At 42.2% G+C, this 27300-nt stretch overlaps 2 protein-coding genes and 1 long non-coding RNA gene across 13 annotated transcripts in view; 2 read left to right on the top strand and 1 right to left on the bottom strand.

The window, feature by feature from the left end:
• The first annotated feature begins 987 nt into the window (after positions 1-987).
• On the top strand, positions 988-1787 carry LOC146761560 (uncharacterized). Its single transcript, XR_014944249.1, has 2 exons — positions 988-1107; positions 1633-1787. It is a non-coding gene; the product is annotated as an uncharacterized LOC146761560 (long non-coding RNA).
• Positions 1788-4570: 2783 nt separating this feature from the next.
• On the bottom strand, positions 4571-15015 carry E2F6 (E2F transcription factor 6). 6 transcript variants are annotated; one of them, XR_001554438.3, is made up of 8 exons: positions 14742-15015; positions 12080-12128; positions 10913-11129; positions 8682-8930; positions 8205-8320; positions 7483-7632; positions 6009-6156; positions 4571-5265 (listed from the first exon to the last, which is right to left on the bottom strand). XR_001554438.3 is itself a non-coding variant. In XM_085542178.1 (7 exons), the coding sequence occupies exons 1-7, from the start codon at positions 14805-14807 to the stop codon at positions 5261-5263; spliced, it is 759 nt and encodes a 252-aa protein (XP_085398304.1). In that variant the 5' UTR covers positions 14808-15015; the 3' UTR covers positions 4571-5260. The 6 variants fall into 6 exon arrangements, 2 of the variants coding, with proteins under 2 accessions (XP_085398304.1, XP_085398303.1); XR_014944245.1 differs by having other exon boundaries at positions 7468-7632; XR_014944246.1 differs by lacking the exon at positions 8682-8930.
• A 6496-nt stretch (positions 15016-21511) lies between these two features.
• GREB1 (growth regulating estrogen receptor binding 1) overlaps positions 21512-27300 on the top strand; it is a 72713-nt gene continuing 66924 nt past the window's right edge. For 3 of the 6 annotated variants that reach the window (XR_014944244.1, XM_085542171.1, XM_085542172.1), the window contains exon 1: positions 23521-23539. The gene's annotated coding sequence lies outside the window, so the exon portion shown is untranslated. Of the gene's footprint in view, positions 21750-23520; positions 23540-27300 lie in introns of those variants that run through there. The other 3 variants (XM_015859463.3, XM_015859465.3, XM_032443690.2) reach the window with 3 other exon arrangements.

The raw sequence follows: 27300 nt of genomic DNA on the forward strand, positions 1-27300 counted from the left end.
GGACTGAGATGAGAACTAGGGGAAAGTTTCCTTCTATCCTTTCCTTCTATCACCATCATTTCCCTTGGAACTCTGCAGCAGCTCAGGTTTATGTTAACAGCAGACATGATGTATTTCAGTTCCTGTTTGGCCACTGTAAAGACACAATGGGAGATGAAAGAGAGAGGAGGAAACTGTTAAGGTTATCTCCGGGTTTGTTTAAGCATCCATGTGCAAGGAGCACTGAATTATTTTGTGGTGTCATCTCTCAGAGGATGCGCGATGAAGTCAGTGAGCATCAGTGAGCCCAAATGTCATCCAACTCGAATCACTGGAGTTGGAAGGGACTTTCAAATGCCATTTGGTCCAACTCCTTGCAATGAACAAGGACACCTACAGCCAGGTCAGCTTGCTCAGAGCCTGACCTTGATAGTCACAGCTGTGAATCTCCGTGGTTCCTCTGTGCTGCCATTACTCCATTACATCCATTATTTAAGTGAGAATTACCTGCACAAAATCCAGAAGTACAACAATTCAATTCCATGTGTAGTGTATACAGCTGACTTGTATCCAGTTAAAGCCATCACCACTTGCTGGTAGTGCAGCCATGTGCTGAATGAGCATTTCTGGACAGAAGCCATGAATTAAGTGAACAGATATCAGCTTGATTAGGTTTTGCTTTCAAATGTGGACTTGGAACTAGATGATCTTTGAGTTCCTTTCCAACCCAAGCTTTTCTATGAAAAGCTTTTCAGGTGTTATTGAGATTTAGGGTATTTTTTTTTTTCCATGTACAGCCATACTATTTTCTCTCCAAAACATCGCTGCAGTTTTGCAGCCTTCCCTCTTTATGCTGCAAAAAATAGCTCCCACTTGTCACTTTTCGCAGTGGCCCAGTGATGGTGGGCACGGAGCCAGCTGAGGGAGCATAACTCCATGGGAAGTTTATGGGCAACCTCTGTGTAAACAGTTGTTGTCTTGTTTTCATTTCCAGGCAACAGACTCTCAGCGAGACACACACATTCACAGGCTGCCTGGACAGCTGTTGGAGCCCGTCTGTTCCAGCTGTAACAGCCCGTCTTTCCTCCGGGTATAAAGGAACAGTGTTTTACAGCTTGGAAGTGAAAGGTATTTTCATTTGGAAGACACTTGTTTTTAATACTCCGCTAAGTGGTTTGTTAATGTCACCAGTTTCACTGAAAAGAAGTACGATTCCAGAGCTTAAATCTGCTGTAGATTTTTAGAGCAGTCTGGAGATTTTCAGATGGAAGAAACAAAGAAGTAGGCAGTAACTGTACAGTCATCTCCAATTCTCTTTTCTGCTACTCACTGGCCCAGGGCTGTCACTGCTTAGAGCAGTTTCCAAATACATAAAATCCACTGATCCGTGCACTGTGACTGCCGACATACATGCAATTGAAACACTGCATTTATTCCTTTGCTTTTCAAAATTGCATTGTGCCATGGTTCCAGACACAGGACTGCAATTTTACTGTGTTTCCTCTATTAGCAATACTCAATGGGATGCATTTCATTGAGGTTCAAGTTCAAGAGCTTCTGATAAGAAAACAAGGGGGTGGTAAACTGCCCGTGAGCAGCTGCTGCTGCTGTGAACACCAAAGGGAAATTCTCCCTTTGCTGATGTTTCCACAGTTCGGGTTGAGTCCCAGCTGTCTCACTGCTGATTTGGTCGCGCTGTGTCTCAGCCAGGTAACTCGATCTTTACGGAAGTCTGTATCCAGCTTCAGCTTTTACTGTTAATAGCCGGTATAATAAACATGGGGCCTGCTGGCCTTGTTTTGCTCTGAGTTAGTAGGTATTTGCTTCTTAACTTGCTCTTAAAGGTTTGGGGCCATCTCTAATTCACGCTTGCCTTTAAAACTTTATTATCCCTATAAATTGTTGAGGGACATGGTTTAGTGGGAGCTATTAGTAATAGGTGAATAGTTGGACTGGATCATCTTTTAGGTCTTTTCCAACCCTGGTGATTCTATGATTCTATGATTCTAATTCTGAAATGATTTTTTTACTGACCTTTGAAGCTTTATTCTGAAGGATAACTTTTCACTTTTGGAAATGGACTCATTTAATGTTGAGGTTATTGTTTGTGCAGAGAAATATTATCTGAGATTTAGGAACCACGATGCCTCTTTAGAATTTGTGTGCCTTGCAATTAAAACACATGCAAAAAAGGGTTTTCACTTTCCCAGCTTGCTGAAACCTGGTATCTGATCTGACACGTTTCTGCTTTGCAAGAAAAACTGCATCTATTTTTATTTGATTTTTTCTGTGCCATTCATTTTGGCTGCATGTTGGAAAAGCAGCAGCAATCGCCATAACCTGCCTGTGATGTTTTGATGGCTATGGGTGAAAAAAGAGGCCCTTAGGAAACAGCAGCCATACTACCAAAATTGCTTCTCTGTCTGGGAGCGAATATCGCATTATCTAAAATCAGTTCTGCACGGGATTTGCATCCGAACCTGTGAAAGACTGAAAGCAAAGCTGCGCCACGAATTTCAAGAGCTTCTTGCACATTTTTAGATTCCTCCAGTATTCATTTGAAGTGCTAATGCTGAGTCTTCCTTTTGAAGAAGGATGCCATAAAATATGAGAGGCCTACAACATCAATAAAAGGTTAATGGTGTCCTGAGCTTTCATCTGTTGGATTTGCTGCTACAACTTCTCGGATTTAATGAGTGTCTCCTACAGCCTCATCACTTCATGCAGGGGTGATTACAGCCACCGCCGTACTCACAGAGCATGCAGTGAGAAGCTACTGCACAGCCGCGTGCTGACAGCCCATCAGCAGAGTGCAGTAAGAGCCACGTGTGCCATACATTTTAGTTTCTTTATAAACGAGCATCACAATCCTTTAGAAAACGTGGGCGAGAAAAGCCTTGTGTGGATTTCCACAGACCACACACGAGGTACGATGTGATTTAGCCTCAATGCAATTCTCTCAAATGCCTGTTAACAGAGCAGAACTGGAACCAAAACCAGCAGATGAACACTTAGTCCATTCCTTCTGTCCCAGCCCTGTGCAGAGTCCATGTAGCAAGGCAATGAAATCCACAATAGCTTGAAGCCTGCAGTGATCTCCACTGAAAGTTCCAAGAGCTGAACTGATTTTTGAGATGAGTGTAATTTAACTATGCTTCTATGAGGCTCTTCACACACAACACAAACTGATTCAAAGTGAAGGCATCTGCCGTCTTTTAAGTACTTTCCAGTGTACGCTACTAATTGAAAGTATTCTTCTCTCTTCTTTACAAGTCACACTATTTAGAAACTCCAGTTCACATCTGAAAACTCCAAGGAGTGATTCAGACCAAATAAGGTCTCAACTGGCAGCTTGTGGAGTTTGTTCCAATTACGGTGTCAGCCAAAGCAGGCCATTTTATAATTACAGATCTGGGCTGTTGTTCTTGCTGATTAATGCCTTTGGGTGCTCAGCCGTTCCTACAGAAGGAAAAGACAAAAGCGTTCTAGGAGCCTTCTCATTTATTACAGTCCTCAAACGGCCGACGGAAATGCCTACACATAAATGGGCTGAAAATAGACATACAGCCTCAACACCACTTTAATCTTAAGAACCTTTCAGACAAAAATCACACATTACACGTCTTCAGAGTGAGGTTCCACCACTTTTACTTTAAGTGAGCTTCGTAACTTGTATTAAAGGTCAGCATCACTCAGCTTTTCTGAGTCCAAGTCTAATCTTCCCAGTGAGTTAACTGGCCTTAAAATGAATTCTACAGCTAGAAAACCTGCATAGAGGAGGGAGGAAAAACAGAATCACTACAAATGTTGAAAGCAAAAAATCCCTTATGTCCCAATTAATTAAAGCACCTTCTTTCAAAAGCAGCTTTTCTTAACATCTGTAAGGTGGTTACCTTGCAAAAGCAGAGTTCCTTACTCTGCAGTTCAAAGCGCTGTATTGTCAGCTAATAAAACCCCAACCCTGCTTCACTGGAGGAGCATCTTCCTCACTTTGACCAACGTACAAAACATCTTTTCCGTTTGCTGTAGTGTCAACTGCCCTACCTAGTTCCATTTGTTGGTAGGAGACATTTAGACGTCTGTCAATTCAGCTGTCGAGATGCTGGCTGAAACGTGGAGGATTTTATTTGATGGGCTGTTGTTGATAGCACGTCATCAGGAGAAACATGCATCGGAGTCCTGGTATTTTAAAAGCGCCACACTTAGAAAATTATGGGATGTGCTTTTCAAACCTGTAGTGAAACGAGCACGGCACCTGTAGTTACAGTTAATTCATGTAGAAGAATGGTGAGTTGATCTTGGTGTGCTCCCCGTGCCTCTCACTCATTCCATCTCCTCAGCAAGAGTGAAAGTTAGAAAACAACCTGTGGGTAGGGATAGGGCCAAGGAGATCACTCATGGTCCAAGCAGCTGCTCCCCCAGCCCTGCTGCTCCACTGCAGGCTGCTGTCCATGGGCTGCACTCTCCCCTGGGTGCAGCTTCTTTCAGAGCACATCCAGTTGCTCCAGTGCAGGGTTCATAGTTACCCAGTGAATTTTAACATTTCAAAGTCAAATCATTGTGCTTTTTAATTATAGACTGACCACTCGAAGCTTTTATAAAGTTTACTTCTTTGCTGTACAGAGTCAGAAATGTAAACCATCTCATTAAATCGACATCAGTAACTGCCCAGACATGATACAGATATACAAAAAGCCATTATTTAAACTTCAGTGTTGGTATCACATTTAAGGCAGAACTGGATGCAAATAATGCAAACAGCATCTACACAGTGGCAGGCATAAATCTCATACTATTTACATCTTCTTCCTCATAACGAAGGCTTCTGATACATCAGTTCTTTCTTCATCTGTATTTAATATTCCTTTTTCATAGTAGTGCAGCCTCAGAACTGAAAAGTGCATTTTCTTTATTATATACATTTTCAGGTTTACAGATTGTTCCAGAAACAGTTCCTAAAAGCCTCCATTTTTCAAATTCCTTTACTGAAGGCGTTTTCCATCAATTAAAATTACTTTATAAACTAAAACCACCATTTCCCCAAAGCTCCATAGATCACATGCTATTATAAAATCAAAGCTCCTAATACCAAACCTAGGAGCCATTGCCTTCCGACTTGGGAAGATTAAATATTCCTGTGAAAGCGCTCAATCCGCTGCTGTTTTAAATGTAAAATACTGTGGAGCAATTCAGGTTGGCAAATGTGCAGTTCCAAACAGCTTTGGAAGAGCTCTACAACTCAGATATTTACACTGTGTGTTAGACTGGGTTGTAGTTCCTCTCACTCTGAAAATGAAGCAAAAGAAGAATCCAGTTACTGTTATTGTAGGGAACTTAGAGTCATTTCACAAGCAAAATAGTTAAAAAACAAAACAAGATTAAATAATCAGCTCTTCCTCTCTTCTACAAAGTAAAGTTGCTAAAAACTAAAGTACCTTTCATCTTCTAAGCTACTGCAATTCCTGTCACATTTATTTTTAAACCACAACAACCACAACATCCTGCAGCACTGGAGATCTTGACAGACTGAATCCAAGCCAATCTTGTTTTAGCAGATTAAAATACTCTGTTTCACCTCCTGTCTGCTCTCCTATAGATAAGGCAGCGATGAGTAACAGCAGCATCGGGTCTTGTTTGAAACACATCTTAACTCCCATGGCAACTAGTTTGTCAGCGAGCCGCTGGACTGTAGGTTGAGAACTCACACAGTGCTCCATGAGCAGAGCGCACAACGGTCAGCTCTGACAGAAAGCCAGTAATGAGCAGAGGAAGGAAGAGGGTCAAAGAACAAGAGCAGCTTGCTATGACTGCATGAGCCTGGCCCTTTGCACTCCTGTTGCCATGAAGGAATGCAACAGCATAAACACAACTTTCAGCTACATCCTATGCTCCCGCACACCTTAGCGCACTTAAACTATTTCCTGGGGTGAAAACTTACGCTGTTGTGTTGAAGTTGAAAACTCTAAGACAGTCTTTAAAAGAAATAAATAAAATTACACAAGGATAAAAACATAAATGGGAGATGTTACCTTCATCGGGAGGAACTGATGGCTCAGTTTCAGAAGTGACAGCTTCCTTATCTTCAGAAGTTTTGTCTCCTGGCTTCTCTTGTTCCACCTCACACAGATACACATCAATGGGTCCTTTTGTGCTCTTTACGTGTACTTTGATGCAATCCTGTAAAATAGGGACTTGCATATTAAGACAAAACTTACATATCAGTTATGTATTTCTGCACATATTTTAATCCCAACAGCCTAAGAACAGAACTAATACAAGAATGACATGACTATTTCAAGTTGTGCTACTAGTTCTATGTAAGTTAGGACTTGATTTTCAGGCTAATTGTTAAGTAACACTAAGCTAACAAGGTTTCACTTCTGACTGGCAACATACCTAATGAATCTGTTTAATCTCTTTACTGACCTGATAAATGGCCAAGGTTTATCATATGCTTAATAAGAAGAACAAAAGAACTCAGCAGTCAATGCCATGGACCAGAAAACAAATCAGAGCACATCAGTTTTTTATAATACAGCAAAACAAACTCTAGTACTGTTTTGCTTTAGCGGATGTCACATTGCAAGGCACAGACTAATTCAAATTCAATGGCTAGATTGAATGGCTAGATGAGATGGCTAGAACAGCATTCTCTCTAAAGGAAGGCCTTTCAAAGCCTGCTGCTTTTTGCTTCAGGGAGCCTCTGGAATCTTATTTTTCTCACCAGCATAGGATGAGACCCGTCTTCTTTTGCCTGTGAAATCCACTAGATATGGTGGATTTAAGTCTTCTGTTTTTACTGATCTGCATCTTCTTTTCCTAGGACAGGAATAGGTGTGCCATACCACGAGGAAGGGACAGCCTCCATAAAGAATACCTCTGGACTACCAGAGCACCAGAACTACTTCTTCTGTTGATCATATTGTATGTTTCATCCTTCAGAACTGCTCATCAGGCAGTAAAACAGCATTTACTTGCTGTTAAGAGTAATCAGATTATGCTGATATTGTTTAAATTTGCAGCTTGTAGAGATTTTACTGAACAAATGCTGGTTTCATTATCCTAATAATGACCAAACACACTGATACTGGAAATGAGAAACATTTATTACAGCCACTCCATTATTTCCAGTAAAACTAATGCAGTAAGGAAAGTTCACACATGTTTATTGCTTAATAATTTAAGCAAAACAAAAATCCTAGAAATAATTTTCTTAAGACTACTATAGCTACAGCACTATGTAGTGAAACAGAAAATCAATCAAGTACCAATATATATAGAATCACAGAATCACCAAGGTTGGAAAAGACCTGAAAGATCATCCAGTCCAACTGTTCACCTTCTACCAATAGCTCCCACTAAACCATCTCCCTCAACATCCAATTTGCTATACACGGCAGGGAAACTCCAAGTCAGTTAATAATTGATACTGCAAAAGTACTAAAAATAAAATCTAACAACTTTTTTTCCATTAAGAAGAAAACTTACTTCTTTAAAACTTACTTCTTTAGGAATCGGTATTTCCAGTCTGGTTTCTTCCGGAGCTTTGATTGCAATCACAATCTGCTTTTGAAATGCCTGAATGCTGCGGATATCTTGGTACGTCACATAAGCTAGTGTATACATTGGTCAAGGATTCTGTACAGTTATTTGCTAATGGGCAAAAGCAAAGAGCATGATGTTAAGATACGCTGAGCAGAACACCAATGGAAGAAAAGTGGTAAATAGTTCAGCTGATATTACTTTAACATTAGCTTTGTAAAACTAATTATTAGCTGACAGCTAGAATTTCTTTTTTCTTCAAAAAATCTTTCATGGAAATCAAGACATTCAATACTATGAACTCCATATCTGACAAGACAGTTCTCATAAATACTGTCCTAAGCAGTCTATACAGCAGAGTGAAAACTGTCTTGAAGAAATCACTTCTTTCATTTGGTATTAACAATACACAGAAATAATCTCCTGGAGAACTGGAGAATTACTTTCTTAACCCCAGAGCAGGTAAACCATAATGAAAGGTTTATCTGATATCATGCAGGAAATGGACAGGTTTCACATCATTTGAGCATATGCCTTTTAACATTCTACCAGGCACCAGAGCTCAGCCTTATTTTATTGTACCCAAAGTCAAAATACAATGTATATGTCCTATTAAAGTTACTAAATAAGTCCCACCCTTATTATCAAACCACACCTGAAAGATTAGGACATGATCAACGTACCATTATATCTTCATGGCAAAAGGCCACTGTCAGTCTGTTTTGGGTCCTCTTTCTCATCTCAGTAAGCAACTCAATCTCATTGGTAGGTCAAGATCTGCCCCTGAGACAACTTTTCTCTACAGTGGAGAGAACAAGGTGATGGTCAGGATTCTAAGACTACTGTCCCACTTCAATATTCCTGTTCCTTGTTACTACTGTCAGTAATTCCTTATTTCAGTAATACACCATTCCTCACCCTCACTGTCACCAGGATACTCTGCTTTCCTTTCCATGGCAAAGTGCCAGAGGAATAAAGAATAAACAGCCCAACTCCTGTTCTTCCCAATCTTTTTTCTCTCAATATTCTCCAGTGGAAACATCACACAAGTAGCACTTTCCCAAAGATCAGTCACATTGTACCTGATCCTATAGACCACGTGCCTATTATATACTAATACAAAATAACCGATTATCTCATTACACAATATTACTTCATACCTGTGATATGAGTCTAAATCTTCTGCAAGAACACCTGAGCACCAGCAACAAAAACCACGTGCTAAAGTAATGCAAGAGTTAAAAGGATATTTTGCATTTTCTTTGTCATCTGTTAGATCAAATAACTGATGAGCACAATCCTTGATTAATTCATCCAGAGCTTCTTCCATGGCTGACAAGTCAGAAAGTTCATCTTTAAGGTTTTGCCGTTGTGCTGCCACTTCAACAATTCGGTCAAGATCAGTACCTCTAAAAGAATATGAAAGTTGTCTAATATGCTGATAAAAAGAAAAGCCTGGTTATTGAATACAGAAAGGGTACTAATAGGAAACAACCAGGAAGTCTGGTATCCTTCACTCAGCTGAAACACGATGCAATGCTCTTTTTCATTTGATACTTTTTAAAGTAGTGTGTTATTCAGACAGCCTGAGGATAAAGGCTTTAAAGCACTTCCACAGAATCACAGAATCACAGAATGACCCGGGTTGGAAGGGACCTCAAGGATCATGTAGTTCCAACCCCCCTGCCTGGCAGGGCCACCAAACATACACCTTTACTAGATCAGGTTGCCCAGGGCCCCGTCCAACCTGGCCTTGAACACCTCCAAGGACGGGGCATCCACAACCTCACTGGGCAGCCTGTTCCAGGACCTAACCACTCTTCTAGTAAAGAACTTTCCCCTAACATCCAACCTAAATCTTCCCTCCTTCAACTTAAAACCATTTCCCCGTGTCCTGCTATTATCAGCCCTTTCCAAGAGTTTACTCCCCTCCTGGGAGTAAGTTCCCTTCAGGTACTGAAAGGCTGCAATGAGGTCACCCCGCAACCTTCTCTTCTCCAGGCTGAACAAACCCAACTCCCTCAGCCTGTCCTCATAGGGGAGGTGCTCCAGCCCCCTGATCATCTTTGTGGCCCTCCTCTGGACCCTTTCCAAAATCTCCATGTCTTTTTTGTACTGAGGGCTCCACACCTGGACACAGTACAACAGATGGGGCCTCACAAGAGCAGAGTAGAGAGGGACGATCACCTCCCTATCCCTGCTGACCACCCCTCTCCTGATGGAGCCCAGGATCCCATTTGCTTTCCGGGCTGCCAGAGCGCACTGCTGGCTCATGTTAAGTTTCTCATCTATCAGGACCCCTAGGTCTTTTTCTGCCGAGCTGCTCTCAAGTACCACTCCTCCCAGCCTGTACAGGTGCCTGGGGTTCTTCCGGCCCAAGTGCAAAACCTTGCACTTTGCCGTGTTGAACCTCATTAGGTTCACCCGAGCCCAGCTTTCCAGCCTGTCAAGGTCCCTCTGAATGGCATCCGTTCCCTCCACCGTATCGACTGCACCACTCAGCTTGGTGTCATCAGCAAACTTGCTGAGGGTGCACTCCATTCCCTCATCGATGTCATTAATAAAGATGTTAAAGAGCACCGGTCCCAAGACAGACCCTTGAGGGACACCGCTCGTTACCGGCCTCCACCTGGACATAGAGCCATTGACCACCACCCTCTGTCTGCGGCCTTTCAACCAATTGCTTATCCATCTAGTTGTCCACCCATCAAATCCACCTCCCTCCAATTTGGAGATGAGGATGTGATGGGGGACCATGTCAAAGGCCTTGCTCAGGTCCAGGTAAATGACATCGGTCGCCTTCCCTTCATCCACCAACGCCGTCACTCCATCATAGAAGGCCACAAGATTAGTTAAGCATGACCTTCCCCTGGTGAAGCCATGCTGGCTGTCTCGGATCACATGCTCGTTCTTTATGTGATCAAGCATGTTGTCCAGGAGGATCTGTTCCATAATCTTCCCAGGCACAGAGGTGAGACTCACCGGCCTGTAGTTACCCGGGTCCTCCCTGCTCCCCTTCTTGTAAATGGGAGTGACGTGACCCTTCCTCCAATCATCCGGGACCTAAGGCATCACCAAGCCGGCCATCCGCCGCCTGGCGCGGCACGGCGGCATCAAGCGCATCTCGGGGCTGATCTACGAGGAGACGCGCGGCGTGCTCAAGGTGTTCCTGGAGAACGTCATCCGCGACGCCATCACCTACACCGAGCACGCCAAGAGGAAGACGGTCACGGCCATGGACGTGGTCTACGCGCTCAAGCGCCAGGGACGCACCCTCTACGGCTTCGGCGGCTAAACTCCCATTGCTTAGTTAAACACTTCCAAAGCTATTGCTACCGAACATCGTTGCATTTTATTGTTTCAGAAATTACAAGTTTTCAAGCCAACTTACACCCACTGGATGTGATTCTTTGATCTTTTCTGAATTAAGTTGATCCCATCCAACACGCTGGTGATGTCATACACTCTTCGTTTCTGTACTCCAAGAGCTATTGCTACGTCGTTTAAATCAAGGACGCCATCTGGAGCATTTTTGACAAGATCCATGAATTTTCGAGTCAAATAAACCAAGGATACATCAAATCGAGGCCTTTTGACCTTCAGAGTTTCTGTAATGGTTTTGATAGAATATTTAGGGTACATCACTACAGTAAAATGAAATGTCTCTTAGAAAACAAGTGATCAAGTAGCAATGAATGTAAGTCTGAAAGAATGCAATTATTTACATCATAAAGTCCTTTAACAAGATGCAGCGTTTTTATCAAAATAGAAAACTCACACCTTCCAACGCTTATAGCTAATGTGTAATAATAGCTGCATCACCACATGATTTGTAGGACACAAGCTCTGACTATTAAATCAATATCAACAAAAACTCAGGCTAACTACAGGTAGTGTCAGGGCAGAGAACTGCAGCTGTAATACTTACTCCCAGACACCGCTAAAACAGTTCTTTACACCTTCTTGTCTCACACCATCCTGCATGTCTCCCATATAATTCTCAGGCATAATTTAGGAGTTAGCTTGCCTCCAGGGACTATTTCAGTCCACTTGGTTCCAGAGTCTAAGAATGTAATGTCTGAACACACTTAACTTGCACTGTTCTGTTTAGTCTTGGAGACTAATAACTGGTGAAGCTGCTGTTTAATTTATTATATGACAAAGATCTACAAATCAAGAGATACCAGTGTATAGTCTGAGAGCAGAAAAGGCACTCAACAGCTTGGTTAATGTTAGACTGTTATTTATGTACACCTGACCACTCCTTCATTTTAAAGCCCCAAAGTAGTTATGGCAAACACGCTCTCATATAAAAATCTCTGATGCTGGTCAATAAAAGACTGCAAAACATCACTGTTACTTGTGCCTTGTACTGCAAAGTATTTCATATCTTATCAGACTTTACCACTAAGTAATATTCCGGCCTAATGCTTCAACAGAACTATATTAGGTATGTTACAATTTCCCATTTGTTTACAGCATGCATCACCACTGTAAAAAAACACAACAAAAGAACATGAAATACTTCAAGGGTAACGCATGGAATGCAGCCACTTACTTTTTACAACTGGTACGTCATCATCTAAACTCAAGTCAAGCATTGGTGTCTGAGGAAAAAAAAAATCAAGGTGTAAGTAATGCCAGATGCAAACAGTAACAGGAGAACTGACAGCTCAACAGAGCAATGTGAAGGAATCTCACTCAGTAGAAGAACAGTAGTTGCAATTAGTCGTGGGTTGCTGTGGCTTAAAATGCTCCTTCAGTTACGTGTCTTAACACATGTGCCACTTTTGACAGATGGCTGATGGCTGCACTCAAGTTTATCACCATCCTTCCTGTATCGGTCAGTCCCAAATGAGACACAGCACTCCAGAATCACAGAATTGGTTGGAAGGGACCTCTAGAGATCATCAAGTCCAACCCCCCTGCCAAAGCAGGCTCCCTACACCATGTCACACAGGTAGGCATGCAGGCGGGTCTTAAATATCTCCAGAGAAGGAGACTCCACCACCTCCCTGGGCAGCCTGTTCCAGTGCTCCATCACCTGCACTGTAAAGAAGTTCTTCCACACATTCGTGCGGAACTTCCTATGCTGTACTTTCATCCCATTACCCCTAGTCCTATCCCCATGCACTGCTGAAAAGAGACCAGCCTCACCACTATGGCTCCCACACCCACAGAAGCAAATACTTGACAAGCAAAGGAGAACTGCATACACCTCAGTGCAGGATATACCGATATCTCATGTTTAGCCCACTGTCCATACAGATTCTCAGGTCAGGACAGGACTCTTCAGCAGGATAATTCCATAACATCTCACTTCCCAGCCTTTACCACATCAAGTTACACTTCCAGGTATAGGATTCAGACTTAATTTTCAAATTCCTTGTTCAAGTTGATCATCTCCTTGATGATCCATCCCTCCAGCCTATTCCCAGAGGTTTCTAACATCTCCAGCCTTATCTGTGTCTGCTTTCACTAAACCACTTCTTCCCCTTAGCAGCAAATTCACATTTTCCTTCACTCACCCTTCCTTGGCAGTTAAAAAGCTCCAGTCACCCTCGATGATGTCCTTACAGGCCTCCACCCCTTCATCTTTCCAAGCTGCCTCTCCCAATATTTCAGTGATGTGTTGCCTGAATAAGCTGAGTCCCGAAGTCTGCTCTCCCAAAGTCCCAAAGCACGTGCTGTGCCAGGGGAGGTTCAAGTTCAATACCAGAAAATGTTTGTTTTTTTTCTTGGAAAGAGTGGTGATCCATTGGAAAAGGCTACCAAGGGAGGTGGTACAGTCACCATCCAGCACAGCCACTCAGCCCTTCCTCACACCTTTCACCCAGGCCCCCACAGCACAATGCAGACATTCAAGCAGGCGGAGATCATACTGCATACTTCAAGGACAGCACAGGAGCAGACCTGAGCTAGATGACCAGGTTAACTTGGTGCTTAACATCACCAGAGTCTGATGAGAGGCTGATTGCAAATAGTGCACTCAGGTCTGAGAAAATACCTGAGAGGGAGAGAGCCCTGGACAACAGGGCACTGTAAAGAGTCTCTGTTGCCCTATGGTGTCCTGGGAGCACCCTATAGAATCTATAGGGCCCCAATTCCTCCGTTACAGCATTTACGGGATCTCTATGGGAAATGGTTTTAAGTTAAAAGAAGGAAGATTTAGGTTGGATGTTAGGGGGAAGTTCTTCACTAGGAGAGTGGTTAGGTCCTGGAACAGGCTGCCCAGGGAGGTTGTGGATGCCCCGTCCTTGGAGGTGTTCAAGACCAGGTTGGACGGGGCCCTGGGCAACCTGATCTAGTAAAGGTGTATGTTTGGCGGCCCTGCCAGGCAGGGGGGTTGGAACTACATGATCCTTGAGGTCCCTTCCAACCTGGGTCATTCTGTGATTCTGTGTGATTCTATGCTCCTATACTCCTGAATGCTCCCCCCACAAAGGCTCTAGAAGGCCCTGGGATCCCCCCTACAGGGCCCAGAACACAAACCCAACCCACAAGGCCTATAACACCTCTATAAGCCTCACGAGGCCACTCTGCCTCACAGCTCCCCATAGGCCTCGGCTGCCGATGCCACTTTCCGACCATCCTTCGCTGCCTTCCCAGCTTCGGTCCCAGCTTCACCACCTCCTCCTTGTCCTTCCCAATGGCCCCCAGCAGCTCTGTCTCCTCTTTCTAGTTCTGCATTTTTTGTTTTTGGCACCGTGTCAACTTGTTCTTTGTAAAGAGACAGAACCGAAACTGTTTTCTCTTTTAAAACAGCTTTTTAAGGGATTACATTTCATCACGTTCCAGATTTTAGCGCTTAAAATGTACTGGGTCTCTATTAAGTCCACCACTCAACTCTCTGCAGTCATATGTACCCATTAATTAGAAGCACTGGTGGTGAAGCACTCCTATTTTGGCTGGGAAACCAAGTTTTAAATCAAACCTCTCCACTCTACCCGTAAAGAGACAGGGGGGTTGGAACTACATGATCCTTGAGGTCCCTTCCAACCCGGCTCATTCTGTGATTCTGTGTGATTCTATAAAGAGCTACATTAGAAAAGCTCTATCCTGACGTCCTCCCGCTCCCAGCAACCCGCAGCGCCGTCCCTCCCCACACACCCCTCCCTCCCTCCGCAGCAGGATCCAAGCCCCAACCCAGCCCATCCCAGCCCCGCCCTCTGGCCGTTCCCAGGCTGTATTTCCATCCCTATTCCCCGCCCGCTCCGTACCGCGCTCAGACGCAGCGTGTCCGGCCGCAGCGGCCTCAGGCGCTCCCACTTGGAGGCGGCGGCCATGTTGGCGCGCCCCCTCCTCTTCCTCCTTCACGCCGGCGGCGGACTTCGATGAGACGGCAGAGCACTCAAAACCCTACCCGATGTTGCTGGGGGCCCGTGCGGGATAAAGGCGCCTCCATCCCCGCCCCACCTCCGGGTGGAGGGGGTGCCGGGGCCGCCTGGGCTCAGCGCTGCGGCCGCTCCTACCCTCCCCCACCTGTGGGCGGCCGGGCGGCGGATGGAGCGTTTGCGCATGCGCGCACCTGGCCAAGGTGACGCAAAGGCCGAGCACCAATCCGGTGCCGCGGGGATTTCCCGCTCTCTCGCAGCGGAAGCGCCGTGTGCATCGTTACCTCAGTGCCCTCATCACTGAGCGCTGTGTGGGGGTCAATGGAACAGGCTGCACAGGGGGATGGACGAAAGACTCAACATGAGCCAGCAGTGCGCTCTGGGAGCCCGGAAAGCAAATGGGATCCTGGGCTCCATCAGGAGAGGGGTGGTCAGCAGGGATAAGGAGGTGATTGTCCCTCTCTACTCGGCTCTTGTGAGGCCCCATCTGTTGTACTGTGTCCAGGTGTGGAGCCCTCAGTACAAGAAAGACATGGAGATTTTGTTAAGGGTCCAGAGGAGGGCCACAAAGATGATCAGGGGGCTCCAGCACCTCCCCTATGAGGACAGGCTGAGGGAGTTGGGTTTGTTCAGCCTGGAGAAGAGAAGGTTGCGGGGTGACCTCATTGCAGCCTTTCAATACCTGAAGGGAACTTACTCCCAGGAGGGGAGTAAACTCTTGGAAAGGGCTGATAATAGCAGGACACGGGGAAATGGTTTTAAGTTAAAAGAGGGAAGATTTAGGTTGGATGTTAGGGGGAAGTTCTTCACTAGGAGAGTGGTTAGGCCCTGGAACAGGCTGCCCAGTGAGGTTGTGGATGCCCCGTCCTTGGAGGTGTTCAAGGCCAGGTTGGACGGGGCCCTGGGCAACCTGATCTAGTAAAGGTGTATGTTTGGTGGCCCTGCCAGGCAGGGGGGTTGGAACTACATGATCCTTGAGGTCCCTTCCAACCCGGGTCATTCTGTGATTCTGTGTGCTTCTGTGACACATCACTGATACCTAAAAACACACACTTTCTTACGGGCAACATAATGCTCTCTAAGTATTCAATAGCAGAAAGTACAGTCCAATAAGGAATGAAGATTATCCTCTTGCTGTTATACTCAACTGGAGGCATATCTTCTCCAATTGGATCGATTTTCGACCCACCACCAGAGGGCGGTCATTCCATTTGCTGAATGGGATGTTTTAACATTCATATAACCTACAACAATGATTTCGTTAAAATTTTCTGGTTTCAAATGCAGTCTCCCCTTAAATGAAATCTTGCAGCTGGGCTTTCCTGTAGATGCATGTGTGCAATTGCAAAGATGAGCCAAAGCTAATATTGTCCTGAAAAAGTGAATAAGTATGAAAGCATTAAAGACAAATTATACATGTAAGTATCATATGGATGCAAGTATCTGTCTATATTTTTGTATATCACAGAATCACACAGAATCACAGAATGACCCGGGTTGGAAGGGACCTCAAGAATCATGTAGTTCCAACCCCCCTGCCTGGCAGGGCCACCAAACATACACCTTTACTAGATCAGGTTGCCCAGGGCCCCGTCCAACCTGATCTTGAACACCTCCAAGGACGGGGCATCCACAACCTCCCTGGGCAGCCTGTTCCACTCTCCTAATTTAATCTCCTATATTAATATGTCTGCTTGTTTAAACTTCCTTATCTCATTCAAATCCTGTTAAAGTTCTGACCTCTACATAATGATTATATATAAAGAATTTAAATGCTACCAAGTGATTTTTTACACTGTAAAATGTAAGAATTAAAATGTGTTTCTGGTAATAGTGCTTTCTTTCTTGTCCTCAGCTTAATATGGCTGGAAAAAGAAAGATGATGAAGGGCCTGGAGCATCTCCCATATGAGGAAAGGCTGAGTAACATGGGTCTGGAGAAAAGAAGACTGAGATCGAGGTTTATTTGCAGGGGGCACATGGATGAGCTCAGACTCTTTGCAGTGATGTGTAGTGATAGGACAAGGAGCAGTGTCCAAAAACTGGAACAAATGAAGTTCCACACAAATATGCAGAATGACTTCTTTACAGTGAGGGTGGCAGCAATGGAACAGGCTGCGCAGAGAGGCTGTGGAGTCTCCTTCTTTGGAGATATTCAAGACCCATCTTGATGCCCACCTGTGTGACCTATTGGAGAGTACCTGCTTTAGCAGGGGTTTGGATTCAGTGATCTCTTGAGGTGCATTCCAACCCCTGCAAGTCTGTGATTCTGTGAAGAAGGAGTGCCTTAACATTATGGGAAACTGAAAGGGAATTAAAATTATGGGAAATTATGGGATGTGATTATTTTCCCATTCTTGCAGCTACCAAAATATCTATTGATGGAAACATGTCCCCACTTACCCTTTCTTTGTCTGTGAAGGATATTATGGGTAATTAATATTTTTCCTTTTAGGCAGTCGAGTTTATTATTACCTTAGGTCATGCTTATAACATGAGTGACAGAGAATTTTTCTGCTATGTTATTAAAAGGCTTAAGAAGATTGAAGAGCCGGTCAGATACAAATAGAAACAAATAGTTAATAGGCACCTAAAATGGTTGCTTAAGATCAATAATGCAAAATAAATATTGACCTCCATCAGAAGGTGGATTCTTGAAGGCGGACTTGCCTTTTATTTGATCATTTCAGTCGCAATGTATCTGTAACATTTTCCATAAAGCAGGAGAACACTGTGGCCTAGTGATTATACCTGAATCAAAACCCTATGCTCATATTGATACCTTAACTGGAATGGTATGGCTGGCTCCTGGTGCTGGGCATGTAAAGTAGGCACTTGCAGTTCATGCAGAGAATCAGTCTTCTGGAGTAGCTCAGAATTTCATGGCTGCCATGACAACCCCTGGGCTATTCCACAGATCTATGGGCTCTGCTCAGAAACATGGGCTTCTGACACAGGTATGACTCTGCTTTGTAAGCTGGAAAGGCAATCACTGTCTTGTGCTTCTGGAATTTATAGTGAAGCTTTTCTAGTAAAGTTAAGGAGCTGTTTTGGTGTCCTGTCACGAGGAGTTGGGAGGAACTCAGATAAGAGGGAGAACATCAATTATTTGCTAATTTGACTCCACTGAGAGCTTAAATACTTTTGATCTAGGACCATGTTAGTGCCTTTTATTCTATCTTTGCAGTGGTGTATGATGTACATATAGTCTATGAAGAAGCAGTGAGAATTGTTAAGTGTGTCCTTAGTACAAGATTTGTGCTAAATATTGCTGACGAAAGTCCATAAATAAAGTTTTTCTGTTGTGACTACTTCAATATATAATAAAAGTGACTACATGATTGTATCTTTAACTGTGATGCAGTGTATTGTCTTAAAACAATTAACATCTTTGTGAAAGGCCTATGCTGCTGCTCAGTTATAGCACTGATGCTGTGTGAAGGTGAAAATTTCTCTTCTTACTCATAATAAAAACAATAGAACTGTGTTTTAATAAAAGGACACGGGAAAGCCTGCAAAAATCTTTGCTTTCTAAGAATATGAGATACTGAAATGAAATACTGAGATGCTGAGGGAGTTGGGTTTGTTTAGCCTAGAGAAGAGAAGAGAAGGTTGCGGGGTGACCTCATTGCAGCCTTTCAATACCTGAAGGGAACTTACTCCCAGGAGGGGAGTAAACTCTTGGAAAGGGCTGACAATAGCAGGACACGGGGAAATGGTTTTAAGTTAAAAGAGGGAAGATTTAGGTTGGATGTTAGGGGGAAGTTCTTCACTAGGAGAGTGGTTAGGCCCTGGAACAGGCTGCCCAGGGAGGTTGTGGATGCCCCGTCCTTGGAGGTGTTCGAGACGAGGTTGGACGGGGTCCTGGGCAACCTGATCTAGTAAAGGTGTATGTTTGGTGGCCCTGCCAGGCAGGGGGTTGGAACTACATGATCCTTGAGGTCCCTTCCAACCCGGGTCATTCTGTGATTCTGTGATATTCTGTCTGTGGTAATGGTCAGTAGGAACAGTCAGTTTCTGGAAGAGTTCAAGAGCAGAGATGTAAAGTAGTTCCCTCTCTGGAGTATCCAATTGTAACAGATGTTTTGGAAAATTAATGTACTGTATCAGCACTGCCCATTTAAGGATCTCCATGGAGTATCCGTGTATGAGGGCTGCTCCAAAAGTAATGCCTCCTATTTTGTTCTGCAGATTTGAGCATGTTTTCATGCCCATTTCTGAGCAATGAATGTTAGTACCTGGTACATTTTGTCCTGTTTAAACCAGATGCCAAGAGGTGCTCTTGCTTTCACAAAGAGAGGGGATATAACTCTATGCTACGATATGGATCTTATTGCAGAAGAGAAGGTGAAAGAACCTGATTTTTGTGTATCACATAATGAGTGTATGTAAGTAATGATTATATATATGTATTACTTACATCAATGCCATGATGTAAGAAAGTAATGATTTAGTAAGTCTGGATTAATTTTTTCTTAAATATTCCTTACTGGGCAAAATAATTGAGATGATTATGGCCAAGTAACTAAACTAATCATGTAATTACTTACATTTCAGTCTTTCAGGTTATACTTTTTTTGTGCTTGATCAAATCTGTATTAGTTACACTAGTTACTTAGCTTGTCCTAGCACTGAATGAAGGCGAAAAATCCGTTCTGATTCTTTTCACATTTATCAGATGTTCTACTAAGTTTGATGAGTTTGTTTTGATGTAGTAGATGCATTTATGCACAGTCTCCTTAGAAAGTGTTTCTCCAGCCTGTGAGATGATGCATGGATTACAAGCAGTGGTTTTGCTGTCTCATCGACCACCTTCAAATCACGAATGGATTGTGCCTGCTATTTACCAAATGAGACCACCCACACTGAGAAAACATGGACTAAGATAACCAGAGCTTCAAAGCAACTTGCAATTACTACATCTTTGTTGTACCAACTTGGTCTTACACTAAATAATTTGCTGGGTTTTTGCTTATATTTTTAAGGTATCTGCTGTGAAATTGCCAGGTCACAGACTGAAGAAATGGCTGACCTCCTGGTGAGAAGGTGTGGCTAATCCAGGGAGCTCAGGTGCAAGCAATACAGCAGAGTAACCAGAAGAGGTGGAGCCTGGAGCCACCTCTTCTCACCCTCATTTAAGGGTTAACAGCTGGGGGAGTAGTACCTCTCTGGACAGAGATTATAGATTCACAAGGTTGGAATGGACCTACAAGGTTGTCTAATTTAATCTTCCTATTACCACTGCTACCACAAGCCACTAAACCAGATCTTGTAGCTTCTCATACAGACGCCTCTTGAACACTGCTAGGGGTGGTGACTCCACCACCTCCCTGGGCAGCCATTCCAGTGCCTGACCACTCTCTGAGAGAAAAAGTTTTTCCTTATGTCTAATCTAAACCTCCTCTGGTACAATCTGCAGCCATTACTTTGAGTCCTGTTTGTTACCTGGGAGAAGAAGCCAAGCCCCTCCTCATCACAGCCTCCCTTCAGGAAGTTGTAGAGTGCAATGAGGTCTCCTCTGAGACTGTGTTTCTCTTGGACCATTACCAGTTGTTGGAAGGAGTAAGCTAATTTTTCTTCTTAATTACTGGTTATTGCTCTGTAGTACCAGTATCCTATTTGAAGGTACTGCTATCATCTTCTTTTGCCATATTGTACCCAGTTAAATCCAACATCGTGAAATGCCTAAAGCATCCTTACACATCACTAGGATGAGTCAGGTACTGCTCAAAACCTCCAGAGGGAGACCCTGCTCGCTTAACTTTTAAAGTTTAGCGTTATCAGACAAGATCTTTTAGAAGTCGTCAGCGTCACCTTACCTCTCTTCTTAGTCTCTGTAACAGAAATGCTTTAGAAGGACTGGCCAATTAGGTGTCTAAAATTAGGTCTTGAAAAAGAAAATGTAAGCTAGTAATAATTTTATGTACTGCTCAAGAGCCTTGTGCTGGTCACCTGAATGTGCTGTAGCCAACATAGTGAATGAAAGTGAAAAACAACAATTTGAATGCATATCGTCCAAGCTGAGAAGTCAGAGGGCTTATTACTGTGCTTTCAGTGATCTCAAAGGCAGTTATTGCACAGCTCCTCATCTTTAAGGAATGCCACCGGTTGTGTTTTCACTAATAGCTGTTGCATCATCAGATTATACTGAAATCTGGCTTTAGCAGGGAAAAAAAATTGGAAGCCCCTTTAAAATACTATTTATAATAAAGGCAGTGAAACAAAGAACGCAAGCAGTAGGCAAACTAGATTTGGGAGATAATTAGCAGCTTAGGGGGAACCCTTCTTTAATTTGTATAGATTTTTAAAACTAATCTCGTAGTGGCAGGCTTCAGCTGCTGTGGCTAGATTTCTTTCACACACAAATACAACCCCAAAGTTTCCAGTTTCTCCCAAAGACCTCCTCTTTCCCTTCATGTGGTATAAAGATGTTTATCAAATATCTTCTGTTTCATAACTATTTTTTATTTTATTTTATTTTCTCTCCTGGGGCTGCTGAAATTGTCTGTGCTTTAAACCCTGCAGCTAAATAAGGGGAAATAGTTGGGAAGATACCATATTCCGTGGGAAGCAGGGGTGAGGATGCATGAGGCTGGAGAGGAAAAGGCAGGGGGGGAGGGTGAGGGGTTCGTATTCTTGACCTTAGGTGGCTGGTACTGAGAGGTAGCGTATTGTGTTGAAGCACAGACAGAACTAGAGTTTGTGGCTGGGAAGGAGGGCGGAGGGAGGAGGAAGCTGGGACAGCGAGGGGGGAGGAGGAGAGAGCAGCATCTCTATCTATCTTTCTTTGCAGACCACGCTGCTAAACAGCCAGAGGAGGCTCATGCTTCCCTAATATCCATCACTCCCTGCTTCCAGCGTGGTCACAGACAGAACAACAAAGAGGGTCTCAGAGGTAAGATCCTTACAACTTGCAAAACTGTAGCATCTGCCAAAAGGAGGAAAAGGTTCAGCAACAATGCAAGAAAAAAGAAAAAAGATTATCAGCACCTGAGAATGCTGAAAAGGGGCAGGAGGGTAGCTGGAAACTCAGGTCCTCAGTGCGGTAAGGAAGTGTGAGCAGTAGCAGCAAGAACAGAGTAAAGAGGGGGTGGCGGGGCAGATTGAATTCTAGGGGATCGGAAGAGCAGCTAGTTATACTCAGCAGTGTGCAGTTTGTGTCCCAACTGTCTGTGTGGGAAGAGGAGAAAGATGGTAGAAAAGCTATGTGAGTGAATGCTTCAATACCTGAAATATAGGGCTAAATAAAGCTTAACAAAATATATGAATGGATAATTTATTTACTGAATGCGTACTTCTGGAGTGAACAAAACACTCCATTAATTTATGCATGAAAAAAAATGTAAATGAAATGCAGAGCTTAAGTCTAATATTGATTGAATTCTGTGAAAGTTGAAGTTTAGGGCTGTATTCAGTAGCAAAAAGGTGAAACAAGAAAAAATAACCAGACAAAGAAACCAACTGCCCAAATGAAGCATTTTTTATTGGGTCAAATGCAATATGCTGTTTGACAATTAGCGTAACAAAATACATGTGATAAATACACTTTGAGCTGAGAAATTCTTTTCCATTTCATCAAGGAAAGAAAAAAAACAAACAAAAATACCCACAAAAACATATTCTTTTTACTGTCCTAAAATGAAATTCATAATTATGTTTGATTTGTCCGCTCAGCCTAAAAATCAGTTTGAATAGGCTTAGAAAGTGAACAGTCTTAGTTTCTGGTTCTGAAAGTTTAGATGAAAGAGACAGAAATTACAGCATCTCTACGTTAGAGAAAATGTTGCTTGCTTCTTCTACTGTGTTTTGTTTCATTTACTTTGTTTTTTGAGGTATGAGTTGCCTTGATTTTGATCTAAAGCTTTATAGACCTTTCTGAAAAAGATTAGCTAATAATGGCAATGATGTCAATTTTATTAAAGATATTGAGACAACTACAAAGGGAATTAACAACCTTGTATATCTTATGACAAAGATCCTTCAAGTCTTTCCCCCCCCCCCCCTCCCCCCCCACTCTGGAACACTGAAATCAGTCTCCTGAGGTGAACATTCTGGAATATTTGTGCCTAATTGCAAGTTTCTGTGTGTTCATCTCCACACTGAGTAGCTAAAATAGCTGTAGTGAGTTGACCTGTTGTGTGAGTGAGGAAGTTAGAGCCACCATTGTCTGCTGCCTTGGGGAACTTGGTGATTGTGGACCTGATTAGGATTTGCTTATTTATCAGTATAAATTTCCTGGTATAAGTGTACATGGGTTTGATATTGATTTCTGTACTTCACGATTGTCCCATTTTTTTTCTAATAAAAAAAAGAGATACATAGTTCACATAAAAGGGCTTTTCTTTCACCACTTTTACAATGTTGTTAATTGCTGTTTCAAGGCTTAGACTTACATTATTACTTTTAAACAATAGCTGTCTGAGTTTGGCCCTTAAGTGGTATCATAGCCCCTGGAAACTTTCTTGTCTTTGCTGATGTGTGTACAAGAATACCTTTAATTTTTATTTTTTAATTTAAGGTTTGGGTGTTTTGGGTTTCTTTTTGGTGTTGCACTATTGTTATTTTCTGTGGCTTCTACTACAGAAATGGAATGTTCTCACTTTGGGAAGGTTTATTTGTGGTATGCACATAGAAAGCAGTAGCAAAACATCAAACAGTAGGAACCTAACAAGTCTACCTCAGCAGGTAAGTTTTGTTTGAAGCGAGTGTTTTTTTCCTCTCAGATAGTGGATATTGTTCTCTTAAAACAACCTTCTAGGAGTTGTATTGTTCTTTAAGTTTATAGGGGCTGGAAGCAAAGCTCCCTGAAGTCAGGAGGAGACATTCCAGTGACTTCAAATGGCTTTGGATCAGGCCTGTCACGTGAGATTAGCTCCTGACAGAGGATGCTATGGGCACAGGAGCAGAACAGAATGATTTAGGGCTGGAATTTCACTTGTGCTCTGACCATCTTTCCTTTGTGAATATCTGTTAGATACAATCTTATGAAGCAATATTACATTTATTTCATATTAAAAATGTCTGCATTGCTTTGTGTTGTGAATATATGGTTTTACAGAAATAGTTTTCTTACTTACGTTTTACAACTACTATCTATTTGTGTCTCTATTTCTTGTCTTCTGTTGAAGGATTCTCTTTGTATACAAGAGTTCAGAATCTCTTAGGAGAGATTTTATAATCTCAATAATGCTCTGAGTGATATACATAGTTAAGGGAGGTATTCTCTAATGTGAAACAGCAAGTTAAAAACAACTGTTTGAATTCTGCTTTTCTTGTTAAGGAGCGGGTTCTATACAAGAAACTAGAGGCTTCCAAAGCTTCCCTTAAAAAAAGAAAGAAACATCATATATTCATTCCCTCTAAAATCAGAGGAGATTGCTTCATGATTTGTGAAAAATTGCAGCCAGTTTGACATGTGCAGTTGATTTGCATTTGAAATTCATGTGTCTTACACACATTGAAAGTAACCACAAGAAAACCCGTGTAGTTTTGTAGAACTAAATGAAATACAAGCATTTTACAGCACTTCTTTGGTAAGGCTGAATTTGACTAGGAAGCTGTAAACTTTCAAAGGTGATTGTGTTCATAAATGAAAGCCTATCAGACTCTTAAACACTCCAGTGATGCTGGGCGTCATTATCTTCACGGAAAAATTGCCTTTGGTTCTTATTGATTGTGGCTCTTCTAATGAATACAAAGTCTGTGTGGTGAATGATAAGTGATGTGTCTGTCACTCCTTCCTCAACCTCATACAAAATAAGGCATTTACTCTCAGCTGGGATCAGGCACAACCTTGGGTTTGTTTTAAAAGGCACCACAAAGGGGCAAAAAGGAGGCTGGTGTAACTATCAGCCACCACCATGTGCATGCAAACATTCCTACTTACACAGACATGATTGCATCCATATATTACACACATACACAGGTTAAGCACCACATCCTTTACTTGAACTGAAAAAACTTTGCCTTTTTCTATTTAGATTATGGTTAATGATTCAGTCATCTGCAAGTCTAACTCATCCAAACTTCTCTTAGACTCTGGAATGGGATACTTTTATTTGCAAAGTAAATTTAAGTATGTCATTTATGCTTATGTTGTATAGATTTGTAGAGCATTTACACAAAAGGATTGCAAAGAACACTGACTTGATTTTTCAATTTGCCTTAATTTGCCATTATCCATGTGTTGCCTTTTGTGCTTAAATATTTACATGTGGAATAGAGGAAGCCTTAGAAGTGATCTAGCCAGTGGTATATTTCTGAGGAAGCAGAAAATTGCAATTTAGACATTGGATAACTTAGGAAAAAGAAATGCTGTAAAACAGAAATACTGAATGTCATATGAAGAAAACTTTTTTTCCCTAGCTAAACAGCATAACAGTCCTTTATGTAGTAAAAGGAATCTGTAATGTTGGAGGAATATCTTGAGTAAATTTGCTGTAAATAGAAATGCAAAATCGTAAAAAGTATATTTACATTGCAGTCATAAAAACAAACAGTACCGACGAGGAATTGTCATCAAAGATGTTTTCATAGGTTTAAGAATTCACCCTGATGCTTTGCTTACTGACTGTTTTCGATGTTAATCCTTATGGTATTGCTGTATGTGATTGCCTGCAAAATGTGTCCTTGTATACCTAGCTGTCTTCATTTAGAGTTTTATGGTAGGAAAATGTGGGTCTACATCTTCTGCTTTTTATGAATAGGAGAAACTGTGTAGGATTTTATTTCTACCACCTTCTTATCTTTTTTTTTTTATGAGGTTAAATATTTATTTAAAATCAAGGTAACGAACTGTTCCCATTGTGTGATGTTTTAGTTTCATTATGTAGTGCTTTGAAATTCAGTAGTTTCCAAGAATTATATCAAAACTGTTATTGCGATTTTGTTGTGCAGGTAATTGTGGGATAAATGTATTGTCTCCAAAAGGGTTCGAATGCTTTATAGACAGGATTAAAACACAGTTTTTTCTTCTATCAACTAGAAGTGTCATATGGTCTTCTACTGATTTGGAACCACATTTTCATGTTTTCAAAATCTCTGTGTTCCCAATTTATCTATGAATGAAAGATTAAATTAGCAAACAATACCTCACACAGAGAACAGTGGAGAAGGCCTTCAGTATCACTGCTGTAATAATTCAAAGTGTTACTTGTAATTGTGAAAATATTTTTGGATGGAAGAATGATTTTGAAGTTAATGAAAAGTTCTAAAGATTATTTCGTCCTCGTCTAACAGCTGTTTTCATTATGTTCACCCCAGAGGTAATGAAATGGCTAATTTATTATGTAAGTGTGTTTGTTTTCAAAGAAAACACTTGTGACTTGCTTGACTGCAACATGACTCTGGTTAAGTGAGCGAGCCAGATCTCAGCGGTGTTCTTGCACAGATGGAACTGTAAGTGATTTGTGCCCTAATTGTTCAAAGCACATGCAGGAGTATGTTGTGGACATAAGCACAGACATAAGTATATAAATCAGACTCAGTCTTTCCAGCCATCCATGAAAAAGTCACTTGTCACTCTCTTTTTGAGGAGGAAATGCATCTCATCACCTGTCTACTACTTTAATAAGTAGTTTCCAGTTTTATCATTTTATTTAATTAAAAATCTATCAACAGATATTTGCTATACCCTTCACTGATTCCCCCTTTGTTCTTCAATTCTTCCACATTTTTTTGTCACTTCATCTTTTGTACATAGGTGTTCAAATTGATGATAATTATGTCTGTGCTGCTCAGGAAGTCCATGGAATCCTAGAAGCATTGAAATTGGAAAAAATCGCTAAGATATTCTAAACAACCATGAAGCAAAATAGCATTAAACAGAAAAGAGATAAGTGTTCAGCACAAGACATTTGATACAATATCCAGCTTCACTGCTGTGAGGGTGGCTGAGCAAAGATTGACTTAACTGTGCACATTTTGTATCGAGAAGAGCTCACAATGACCTGCAAAATATCCCTTGAATTCTGTGAAACAAATTTGTCTGCTGAATCAGAGAGATGGTGTTTGGTAACCAGTGGTCTTCCACCAGTACTACAGTCTGTTCTCTAGGGACAAGCAGGGCCCTGCAATGCAGAATGAGGATGTGGCTCCACAGAGTGCTGGCTATAGTCATAATGCTGTTGCTGTAATATTGTGCATTTACTGTCTCACACAGTCTGAGTTGATTAGAATGTGTTGTGTCTTTAAAACATTGTTTCAAAAGTTATTTTTATGAATGAGTTGAAAATTGCAGGGCAGTAAAATCAATCTCCTTATGTTAGGCACCATTCATAAGATCACTTTGCTTGTTTGGTTGATCTGCCAAGGTTACCCATAACTACAGCCTTTAGTCTGTGAGGCTTCAATACAGAAGGCAATGTTACTTTGCAACAAGACTTTACCACAGTCAACAAAGTACAAATTGGATGACACAATTGCTTATTACTTTCTTAATCCCATAT

Source organism: Coturnix japonica, chromosome 3 (assembly GCF_054131305.1).
Source record: "Coturnix japonica strain WE chromosome 3, WE-NBRP24, whole genome shotgun sequence".
NCBI lineage: Eukaryota > Metazoa > Chordata > Aves > Galliformes > Phasianidae > Coturnix > Coturnix japonica.

Coding starts and splice junctions, on each gene's coding strand:
- E2F6 (XM_085542177.1), bottom strand. CDS start 14,807: ATGGCCGCCGCCTCCAAGTGGGAGCGCCTGAGGCCGCTGCGGCCGGAC. Junction 8,931..10,912: donor AAGAATCACATCCAGTGGGT/GTAAGTTGGCTT, acceptor ATATTCTTTTAG/AGGTACTGATCTTGACCGAA. Junction 7,597..8,770: donor ATGACAAAGAAAATGCAAAA/TATCCTTTTAAC, acceptor CCAATGTATACA/CTAGCTTATGTGACGTACCA.